The sequence below is a fragment of the Sinocyclocheilus anshuiensis genome, unplaced genomic scaffold, assembly GCF_001515605.1.
Source record: "Sinocyclocheilus anshuiensis isolate Anshui unplaced genomic scaffold, SAMN03320099.WGS_v1.1 scaffold2056, whole genome shotgun sequence".
In the NCBI taxonomy this organism is placed as follows: Eukaryota; Metazoa; Chordata; class Actinopteri; order Cypriniformes; family Cyprinidae; genus Sinocyclocheilus; species Sinocyclocheilus anshuiensis.
In genome coordinates this window covers 23,813-36,502 of record NW_015551026.1, presented here as the reverse complement: position 1 = coordinate 36,502, position 12,690 = coordinate 23,813, and the positions used below count along the sequence as shown (strand labels likewise).

The 12,690-nt window shown below is 36.1% G+C and overlaps 1 protein-coding gene across 1 annotated transcript in view; it reads right to left on the bottom strand.

The window, feature by feature from the left end:
- Positions 1-2,343, bottom strand: part of LOC107661145 (low-density lipoprotein receptor-related protein 1B-like) — a 349,019-nt gene extending 346,676 nt beyond the window's left edge. Inside the window, exon 1 of the mRNA XM_016450614.1 lies at positions 2,250-2,343. Within this exon, the coding sequence (XP_016306100.1) occupies positions 2,250-2,343 (94 nt within the window). The remainder of the gene's footprint in view (positions 1-2,249) is intronic.
- Positions 2,344-12,690: the final 10,347 nt, after the last annotated feature.

Here is a 12,690-nt window from a genome sequence, read left to right as displayed (position 1 = left end):
TGTGGAAAGAGCGGTTTTATCAAGCATCCTAAGAGTGCTTATGTCACAACCACACTGATGACTCTGTTCCGATTGTCATTATTTTTTTTAAATATGTGATAAGTGAATGAGCAGTGTTGAGAATTAGGACATAGTATCATATGATGGAGATATGAATGCAAGCATTTAGCAGGAAAACACAAGCCTCAAAGTACCACTATTCAGATAATCTCTTTGCAGGGCACAGTGACATTTACATTCATCTGATATGACGAATATGCAGCTTTTGAAAATAACAGTTTTACTCTGTGAACACACCTGGATGAAGAGACAAAACAATCTACAGTAGTGCACGTGTGCTAGGAAGTTCTTTCGACTTAACCCTTTTATGCCTGAAGTATTCATTAAATAAGGATTTTTTTTTTTCTAAGAAAAAAGTTTAAAAATATATATATTTTTTAAATTGTATTTTGAGTTACACATCTGTCCACTGCAATAAATGATAGTAAATGATAGAAGATATTCAAGGAGTACTAGGTGCTTCAAAACTTGCAGCCATGTTGAATTTCTGTTGTCATAAATAAAAAAATACAATGACATATAAAGAGCTATGGTCGTAGAGAATTATGTTTAAGGGTCAAAGGTAAATTATTTATGATGGTTTAGATGTAACAAAACACTCTAAATGGTTTAAAATGTATTTTAAAGAACTGTCTGCTGTAGTGGATGTCATGCATCAAATGGTCACGTTACATAACAAAACATGGATGCTTAATGCATATATACTTTTTAAATAACTGATCAAATTTCAAATGACGATACACTATGTTTTACCTCTTGGTCTTGTTGTCATGCGAAAGCAGGAGCTGCAACACCCTGCAGAGATCTTCTTTGTTTATAAAAGCTGTTTTTGGTTCTAAAAGACAATCTTGAAATAACTGCCTAGTTGTACTTTATATTGCGTATGAATTGAAATATGATACTTGATACCAGAATCTATTTTTCGTGAATCTCGTGTCTAGCTTTGAGAGCACAAGGGGAAAACAATCTTGACAGATTTGTCTGTGCTACAAGCTGACAGTATTTGCTTTATCTCAATCCGATGGTGAACAGGGATTTGCTGCAAGTGAACAAAACCCCTGCAACTAGTTCAAGACTCATTGATCCCCACATCAAGATTTATTAAATATCTGCCCTCATTGATTTAGATTTCTCTGACAGTGTCACTCACAATTGCTACTCTTCAGCCAAAAGTTTATGTTATACAAGCCATACAAGGAAGACATTGTGATATTCGAGAAACTTGCAACATTCACAACTTGATGATAGTGGTTAGAAGTTGCCAGGACTTTATGACATAACAATACACTGACTATGTTTCAGGCATTAGGATGGTTATTAAAATCTGTTTGCTACTGAAAATAACAAAGATGGTCCAACACAAGGTCACATGATGATTTGAGCAGCTCAAAATTGTATTTTTCAGCAACTATTGACCAATAATAAAATAGACAGTGCACTGACACCCAAACAAACATGAAACACCATCAGGGTAACACACGACACTAAAGTAATGCAATACGCTCTTCCTAAACAAGATAATGCAACATAACTCACACCAATGTACATAACTGATAACAAAAATAAGAGCAAACTAGCTATTTAAATATTGCAAGGAAGTATGGAAATGTCTCTTACGTTTCGAATCATAAGGCGACTCATTCCATGGTATATATTGCAATAAACAACAATTCAATCGTTATTTCACGATTTAAAAAAGCCTATATGTAATGCACTGTTAACTGTAACCTACGTTTCTCAGTAAGCCTATTCATATGTTTTAAGACTTACCAATAATACAAAAAATGTATTTTAAAAGTCATTTACCGAACAAACACATTCTTGTTTAATTTTGACAATATATCACGAAACTATATCATCCTACACACCTCACATTTCCGTCTTAAAAATCACAATATCGTTATTAGGGCTTGAGCTTATTCATACTCTTTTGGTTCTATCCAAGCACACCAGCAGACGCTACCTACAGGGAACTGAATTACACCATCGACTACTACAACACGCGAGTGAAACATTCCAACCTCAACCTGACTAGTTCCCAGTTTAATTCAACGCAACATTTCGGGGAAAAATGCTCGCATCGCATCAAAAACATGTAGCGACATCACGCACGTGGCGAGATGCGCTGACAGATTATAGGATGCTCCGCGAGAGCAAGTTTCATTGTACAGCTGCTGCGTTTCTCTTACCTTGCTCTGTATCAGCGTCCCTCAGTGTCTGAACATTTGAGAATATATCCCCGAATCCCAGTATGACGAGTAAGGTGAGGATATATTCGGACATCGTTGCTGAGTGAGGGCGAAGGCCACCGCACTTCTTTTACTGAAGTCCGATTCCAGCCCTCCGGTAGAGCGACGTTATTCAGGAATGACAAGTGAAATTAGTCTGCAGAGCGCACCGACCCTCCTTCACTCCTCGCATTCAGATGGATTTCTAGGCGCGCGCACTCATGAGCTTGCAGGCGACAGTGTGAGCGAAGAGAGAGAGAGAGAGAAGGAGAGAGAGAGGAGAGAGACGGAGGGTGTGCGGATAGATGGGGACAATAACGCACTGTGAGCTTGACTTTGATCGGTTTGCAGCACCTGATGTAGCGCAAGGGAAGCAGGGGTTCTTAACATGGGGAATTCGCTAATGAAGCAAAAATAAAACGTAGAATTTAATTCGTTTTCGCGTCAAATTCACTGGAGAGTTTGGAGAGGTAGCTCGGGCAACATAATAGTGGTGAGCAATGCGCGAATTGTTCGATAACCTTAGAGGGAGATTTTCGCTGCGCAGTTTGTTGAGATGCATCTAAGGCAAAGCCAAATTGTGTTTTTGCGCCCCAGCGCGTTAATCTGTTAAAGGTCCCATGGCATGAAAATTTCACTTTATGAGGTTTTTTAACATTAATATGAGTTCCCCTAGCCTGCCTATGGTCCCCCATTGGCTAGAAATGGCGATAGGTGTAAACCGAGCCCTGGGTATCCTGCTTTGCCTTTGAGAAAATGAAAGCTCAGATGGCCCAATCTGGAATCTTCCCTTTATGTCGTCATACGGGGAAAGGTTACCTCCCCTTTCTCTGCTTTGCCCGCCCAGAGAATTTGGCCCGCCCATGAGAAAATGAGCTACTACCGTGCGAGGTGTGGGACTGGCTCGTAGTGGCTGAAATTCTGCACCAAGGCTGAATTTCGGGAAAGAGACTTCAGATACAGTACTAGGAAAAACTTAGGCCTATATAAAAGCATCCAAAAATCAGCATGTCATGGGACCTTTAACTATCTTAAATGTTTTAAACAAAACCGACAGTTTTTCGAGGATACTCACCAAGACGGGTATTTAGACATGTCATAGATAGCACAGGTACCTCTGCAAGATGTCTGTTAAAGATCGCTTCATCTGGAAAGCATCTGCTGTGTACAAACATCTGATAGACGTCTTTAAGATGTCAGTTTTACATAGATTCTAAATCATAAACATCATAAAGACATCTTCTAAACATCTATTTGACATCTGATAGGAAACGTCCTATAGACATATTGCAGATGAGCAAACACTCTAAAAAATACGTCGTGCAGATAAATGCAGACGTCAAATAGACGTCTCCGTGATGAACGTGTGCTATCAGGGATCCGTTCAAACACAAGAAGGGGCAAAGCTCAATTCGGTGTTCAAGGGCTGTGAGACGCGGCTCTCTGTGTGCTTTGTTCTTTCGTGTCTTGTGCTTGAATGCTTTAAAATCTCTTGAATGTTTAAATTGGCAAAGCTTAAAAACACGTGCAAATGATAAGCTTTCATGACGATGCCCAGCAGTGGCCCTTCAACTATCCTGAGTGTCTTTTATGCTGGCAGTTGGTTGAAATTGCCGTAGGCCCCTATAATCGTCACCACCTTTCACCCTACTAGCGACGGCCCTGATTATCTGAGTGAAAATACACGCTCTAATTCTTGTAGTTACTATCAGGTTTGAGAATCCCACTTAAATGTACTTAGTTGATAAAATAATGCGTAAGCTACTTTTAAACCCACTAACACTTTGGTTGGTTTAGGCCAGGGGTGTCAAACTCAATTTGTGGAGGGCCAGAGCCCTGCAGAGTTTAGATTAAACCCTAATTAAACACACCTGATCCAACTAATCAAGTCCTTCAGGCTTATTTGAAAATTGCATGGTATGTGTGTTGGAGCAGGGGTTGGAACAAAACTTTGAGTGGCCCCAGCCCTCCAGGAATTGAGTTTGACACCCCTGGTTTAGCTCTTACTTGAGGGGTCATCTTTTATAACTAGCCCCCTGCTGATACGGAGTGTTAAATGTCATTATCAAACTGCAAAAGGCGGTTCAGAAATGGCATTTACAGGATTTACAATTGTAGACATGTTATGAAATTATGAATACAGAAATATAAAATGCTGTATAAAACAATAAAAAAATATAACCCTGGTTATTGAATTTATATTCCGTTCACAAAAAGGCATGCCTGACCAGAGAAACCCAAATTGTTTAAGGTCACTGATACTGCATATTAAAGGGCTGCCCTTTAACATTACTGACATATTTACACAAGCTTTCCCATGTGGTCTTATAACAAGCAATAACAGCCCAAGGCAAATTCGATTTCACACTGGATCCCTGTGCTATGTTGATAGTACATTGCAGTGTAGATAAAATATAGTCAAAAAGCGAGACAAAATGGTCAGTTCTAAGGATAAACATTCCCTCTAAACAAAACGGAATATTTAGTTGCTGCCCTTGTCTATATCTGCCAATGGAACATTTGAAATCATTACCTTTATACATATGGCTACATATTCAACATTCAGATAATATGATATGTTAAATAATATTTGCAGTTTGTAATAAGGGTATAACAGTTACAGGGTAATTATTTAAGAAATAACGTACAGTGACCATTAAAGGGATAGTTTGCCCCAAAAATTACAATCATGTCATCATTTACTTACCCTCAAGTTGTCCTAAACCTTTATGAGGTTCTTTCTTGTGTGGAACTTAAAAGAAGAATTCTGAAGAATGTTAGTAACCAAACCGTTGGGGGTAGCCATTAGATATTGTATTGTGATAATGACCAACTGATTCTACATTACACAACTATTTACCAAAAGAAAATAAAAAAAGATACGGAATAATATCATTTGAGTTGAAATAATTTTATTATGTGAGAAGAAAGAGATTGCAGAGTCGTGATCAACCTGTTTAATTAAAACAAAAATGGCCATCTGACTGTACATTATCCCACTTAACAAATTAATAAATATATGGAAATGAAATACTTAATTGAAATTATTTTATTATCTTTCTTGTAGAGACAGCAGAGAAAAAAAAAATACATGCATTGCTAGGAAACATGACTTACTTTTAATGCACCCCAACATGCCATGTGAAGATGCTGCAGACATCTATTGAAGATTGTGTTTTCAGTACACAGAATGCAAGGTCTGCCGTAGACTGCCCACACATTCACAGCCCATGGCTCGCTCCAGGGAAAGCACTTGTGCCTGCACAGCAATGAACCCCTCCAAAGCACAAGCAGTTCAGAGACTTTCAGGATAAAACTTCCTTTATGCGCAGCACTCATTTTTTCTTGAGCATAGTCATAGCTGTGTGTGGCAAAAACCTTTCATATTCAGTTACATTGAATTCAGTTCTGCTGCTAACCTCTATACCTAAATGAAGACATATGAACATTCATGGCACATACACACCCACACACAGACAAAACACTCAAATACTTTTAGACAATCTGATTTTGTAGAGGAAAAACTGCACAACAACACGTGGCAAAAAACAAAACAAAACTACAGTATAGATAAAATTAGCAAACTGCTGAACAATGCAACCATTTCATTATTCATAGCCCAGTGCATGCTGGGAAGACAGCAAAGAGGATTGAACCACAAAACCATTTTTTTTCTCTTTTCTGTTACCTCTTTGATCTCATCATGAATTCAACTTGCCAGCTACGTTTGTTGTTTCAACTTTAAAATTGGGATGCATTGATGTGTTAGAGGTTGTTAGAACTTCAGAATATTAAAGGAGTAGTTAACCCAAAAATGAACATTTGCTTATAATTTACTCACCCTCAGGCCATCCAGGACGTATATATTTATATATATATATTTGGAATGGAACATCTGCAGTGAATCGGTGCCGTCAGAATGAGAGTTCAAACAGCTGATAAAAACATCAAAATAATCCACATGACTCCAGTTCATTAACATACCGTGAAGCAAAAGGCTGTGTGTTTATAAGAAATAAATGCATAATTAAGACGTTTTAACTTTAAATCATTGCTTCTGGCCAAAATAACGCTTCCTCCAGTGAAAATGTCCATACCCTGTTGTCCTCTCACGTAAAAATCCACCAACATATTTGTTTATATGTTGCATTTTTTTAATTATTTTCCCTTGTAAATAGTGCTTGATTTGTGCATACTGTATTTCTCTCCGGATTCAAATAAGACAACTTTTGCACTGGATAAAGCAATATTTTGTATAGAGGACTCTTATAGCTGGAAGCAATGCATGGTTTGGAGAAAAAAAAAAAAAAAAAAAAAGTCTTAATGATGGATTTGTTTCTTACAGACATGCAGCTTTTCACCTCACAAGACACTGATGGACTGAAGTCATGTGGATTTTTGTGATGTTTTTATCAGCTGTTCGGACTCTCATTCTGACTGCACCCAGAGGATCCACTGGTAAGTGATGTAATACTATCTTCTAATCTATTTTATTGAACAAATAAACAAACCTAAGGGTGAGTAAATCTTTCATTTTTTTCAATTTTTCAGCACTGTTCCTTTAAGTACACCAAAAAATACAATAATGGAGTATATCTTCGGTTATTTTTCAGCATTATTTACTGTATCTATTAATCATTTCTTATAGTGCAGTCTCATAAGTTGCTGTTGTTATCTGTGGAGCTTTCAGTTGTGTGCCTTTGTAGCCATAATAAAGCGCTGAGGTCCATTGTGTAGTAATTGAGCTTCTTAAAATGGTCAGCCCTTTCTTAAAGGTCAGCAATTAAAGGGACTGCAGTTTCTCCAAGTTAAACAAGGCCCAGTGTCAAGCAGCTATATTGTTAAGACTCCAGGGAGAGAAGGCATCAAAATCTTACCATCAGTAATTAAATAATAGCATGTCAGTGATTCAAAACTCATTAAAAATGTTGCTCTGGCTTAATTATGAAGGGTGCAGTACCTTTGACACAGAAATTCAAAAACTCCACTAATTGGTATGGCATACTACAACTGAACTAAACCATCAGCTATAACTGGTCTAAAGCATAATAATCATGGAAGCCCAAATATGTTCAGTGCAATATTTTTGTTCTGTTGACTATTTTGTTGGTTATGTTTATTTTGTACCATTCCATAGTTTGGGGTTACTAAGTTTATAGACAGTTTATTTGTATGCGTTTATTTAGCAAGGAGGCAATAAATTGATCAAAAGTGACAGTGAAGACATTTTCAGAACTTTCTATTCATCAAAAAATTATTTAAAAATGTAAAGTTTCCATAAGCATTAAGCAAAGCACGTGTTTTCAGCATTAATAATAATAAGTAATCTTTTTTGACACTGAAAACTGGAGTAAGGGCTGCTGAAAATGTTGCTTTGTCATCACAAGAATAATTTACATTTTAAATTATATCAAAATGAAAAACAGTTTTTTTATTTTAAGAATATTTTACTGTATTACGGTTTTACTGTATTTCTAATCAAATAAATGCAGCCTTGGTGAACAACTCCAAACCATTGTATAGTAGTGGATATTCAGTTATTTTGTCAACATTTAGGAGTACGCTAGCATAGTTAATCTTAAAGCTGTCACACACAGACTTTCATTTTGATTTAAGGGAATTTAAGGGTATAATTGACTATTAGTTGTAGAGCTACTCATATCGTCATGACAGAATAAACATTTCTTGATTGCAATATTTCAAGTTTAAATGGCATCATCTGCATTCTCCATGTCATGACGTTTGAGAAACTGACACCACTGCTTAGAATCAATGAATATTCTGTCATGTTGGGATTTGCATCACCATTCCATGCACTATCTCAGTCTATCTTCTCACCTCTAACCTTAATTAGCAAGACACAGAGAGAATTGTGAATGCAAAAATGTGAGTCCCTTGTACTAATAATTATTCTAGTGACGTCGTGGAGGGTTTTGGCCCTGTCAATAGCTGTGATGCTCACAGCGAACCTCCTGGACCTGCTGAAGTTCCACAGGCCCACTGGCACATGTGTGAACATGACACCTCAGTGCCCCGCTGACTATATATAGTTTGTGGTCAGTAAGTTTTTTTTTGTTTGTTTTATTCTGGAAAGGTGATCAAAAGTGACGTTAACGACTTTTACTTTGTTTAAAATAATGCATTTCAAATAAATGTGTGCTTTTAAACTTTCTGTTTTCAGTGTTGATAATAATAAGAAATATTTATTGAGCACCAAATCAGCATATTACAATGATTTCTTAAGGACCATGTGACACTGAAGACTGGAGTAATGGCCGCTGAAAATTCAGCTTTGTTAAAAATGATACATTTGTTAATTTTTAATTGCTATTTGTCATTTTACATTTTTAAATATATATTATACACAATATATTTACATATTTCACGTTAAATATGTTACATTTGTTAAGTGTTATTTAAGTTATATTTTCAATTTTTTAAATTTTCAACTTTTTCCATTTTTAACAGCCATTCATGTGGTAACACTGTCAAAAGAAGGATACTGTTCAACTTTATGCAAATGAATGTCAAAAAACATTCTGGCGGCAGCCAATCACTGTGAGGTGAAGACACCTGGGATTGTCAGCACACAGCATGTCCATGCAAAATCCTGCCTACAACATGTGTCCTCATTCACACTTGGGACAAACTAAGGATGATTTAATAGCTCAAATTTAATAACAGCCCTTTATGAAATTAAAATATGACATTTGCTACCTCTTCACACCAGGAGGGCTATCTGTCATATTTATAAGCTGGCTCTAGAGACATACAAATGTTGAACTTAAAATTCAGCAAGCATAGTTAGAGAGCCTTTTTGTCATCCTGTCACAATAGCCTACGTGATTGTCTCTTTAAACATCTATATCAAAGGCTTTAGAAATAATATAATTATAATGTAATTCAAGTTCTTATGAAAACAGATGAGGAAAATTAAAAAAAGAGAGATTTTAAATTCTTACTACAGTTATTTTGTTTAAACACTCTAGCAAGCCATGGCATTAAAACTGTTTGTTTACGGTCTGAGTTAAAATTTTCCCTTGTTGTGTGGACACACAAAGACACGCATGAATTTGTCTCTGAGGTTACTTTCTGTCCTCACATGTACAGTCGCACACTCTTTCCAGGCAGACACGGTGAAGTGCACAATGCACTGAAAAATGCTTGACTTAATACTGCCATCTACAGAAAACGATGGATCTTAGTCATAAAATCTCCCCACAATCCTTCACATTTATCACTCGGAACTGAATGAGGAAAGTAATGTGCATTACTTCATAGTCTTGAAATGATGAGAAGACAAATATGGACGAAGAAATAAAGACTATATTTCAGCCGCACACTGTGGTTAAACTATGAGGCTGAAGCAAACCATGGCAGCAGTAAGACATGCTACATTCTAATATCACAGACAAAAATATTGCTGATATAAATCTGCTGAATGTTTTCTGGTAAATTTCATTGCGAGTCTTTTGGCACTTGGTTCTAATTATTGTGTCTGAGCGCTTTCCCCTGAAATTTTGCAAGACCATTTAGGACCAGCTTTATATATATATATATATATATATTTTTTTTTTGGTGCATTGTAGTCAGATAAGACATGATCAAAAGGAAAAATAACACCTTTTTTATTCAACTTCTTCAAATTGGTATTAGTTTAACCATGGTACAAAAACATCACTAGATAGATAGATAGATAGATAGATAGATCAGAGCAGGCTGCCCTCATTCCTCCTCTGCAGTGTGGTAATGATGCTTTATCACTTTGCCTGTGACAGGCCTGTTTCCCTCTTTTGCTCAGTAATAAAGGTTGGCTGAGCTCAAGAGGGATCTTGGGATGCTGAAGGGATGGACAGATGATGCTCAATGGAACTGAAATTTAACCTAATGGTATTTTCTCTGATCTGCACTTATGAACTCACGGGTGACCAGGCGCACGCACACACACTCCGATCTTCCTCCGTGGGCCCCACTACCATCGATTGGTCATGGATGAGGAGTTTAGCTGGAGGTTGAGACAGGTTTCCAAAGCACAATCACGGCTGGTCATCATCCTGGCGGGCAAGGAAAGAGAGAGAGAGACAGATGGAAAAAGTGCATATGAGAGAGAAAGAAGCCTCGGAGGGAAGGAGCAGAAGATGAGTGCGGAGCCATGGGACGAGGCTGCCGTTAGATACCTCACTAATGACTAATGAACCCTCTTTCCTCGCTGATTGAGATTAAGAGGCGATGGCCAGCAAGCCTGCAGGGGTCAGCAATGAGTTAGGTCCCTTTACCTCCTACGACCTCTCTCCAACCATCCATCTCATCGTCTTACTTTCTCTCCCAGTGTCCCTCTTCTCTTCCAGTGAATCACTTAACACGGTCTAAACCCTTCAGAGACCCACACCACAAGGTCCTGAAACTTGATTGGAAGCTTGTTTCGCACTGCATGCTTAAGCAGCATGTAAGTGAATCAGCACATTAACTGCGACAGCAGGCCAAAGTTCACGCTGGCAGCGTTTCTGCTGCTTACTGAAAATAAAGTGTTTTTACATTAAAAGGACAGTTCAGTGAAATGAATATTCTTTCATAATTTATTCACCCTCATGACATACTAAACTTGTATGACTGACTTTCTTCTGTGGAATGTAAAAGAAGATATTCTGAAGTATGTTGGTAACCATTTTCGGTTCCTATTGATTGTACAATGGAAAAAATACAATGGAAGTCAATGGGAGGCAAAAGTGTTTGGTTACCAACATTCTTCAAAATATGTGCAAACGAAATGCATACAGATTTGGGACAACATGTGGGTGAGTATATGGTAACAGATTTATTTATTTATTTTGTGGTGGTGGGCATTTCATAAATGCCAGAACTTATAAAATGTCCAATTAGAAATGTAATATTTTGAAGTACTAAATTTACTAAACCTAAAACTGAAATAAAAATAAATTAAATCTAAATGGAAAAACTAATGAAAATGTTCACAACAAAACAAAAATGTTAAAACAATTATAAAATTAAATTAAAAACGAATTAAAAATATGAATATACACAATAATATATTAATATAAATACTGAAATAACAGTATTTTTAGGTGGACTATCCATTTTTAAAGCCTGTCATTTATAAAATGCTATTGTGGGACATTATTAATTATTAAAAACCTGATCATCTCAGTCTAATTTAAATGAGAAGGGGAATTACATTTGCATTTAAACAGTAAGTAAACTACACAGAACAGAATCCAGACCTAAATATGTAGTTATACATCTAAAACATCTAGATTTAGTCAGGTTTACTGAATAAAAAGTGTTAGCTGCGTGTTTGTCACTAGGAAACTAGTCAAAATACTTTTTTCAATGGTAGTAGTTGGCTCTATTTTATGTTACCTCATAAAAGCCTATATTGCAAAAGATAAATATGTTCATAGTACATTTTCAACATATTTTCTGCTGAACACTGCAAAAATAGGCTCAGTTGCATATGCATACACAAGCACTGTGAATGCTGCAACCTGTTAATATTGGTGCCAATATAAATATGTGGCACTTAGTCATTACTAATACAAGAAAATGCAAGTCACTACATTAATAGTCTCACATATACAGACTTAGACTTGTGACTAACATCTGGCCCACAATGTACATTATTCTATCAAAGAATTATGTTCGTGTAGCTCAAACAATAGAGCATGACACTAGCAACACCACAGTTTTCAATGGATACCTTGTAAGTCAATTTGAAAAAAATGTCTGCCAAATGCATACAAGCTAATTTAAATGTAAAATACCTGCTTAAACAGGAAAAGTCTTTTTGAATGACATATTAAAAACATCTAGATTTTGTTTGTACTGCCTTTTAGGGACAGTTTGATATGAAATAGTCGATAGCAATATTGCATCAGAGTAGAAAAAATATTTAAAGAATTACACAGCAGTGTCAGTCTGTGAAGAAAAAAAGGAATTAGCAAAGACGTACAGGTATGAAGACTTTGTAATCAGAATTGATGTCAGTCAAAAATTATTTCATATACTTTACATAACTCACAAAACAAAGCGGGAATATAGTTCTGCTACTGGATATCTAGTTAACTTGCAAATGTCTATATATTTACATTATATACTGTATAATATTGTATAGAACTTATTTAACCTTGCAAATGTAGCCAAATCAAGTAATTCATGTGGTTCTTCCTCAAAAGTGCTTGTTGAATCAACTTGGAAGCTTAAATAAACATAATATAAACATTAAAATATATAATATTTTTGTGAGATTATTTCTATTATTTCTATTATAGTATTTAAGAATATTTTTATTTAGCTTTTGTTTTTAAATTGTCGGTTTTAATATTAATTCTAAATTGTTGTAATTTTACTGTGCTTTTGTCAACAATTTAACAAATATTTATATTAA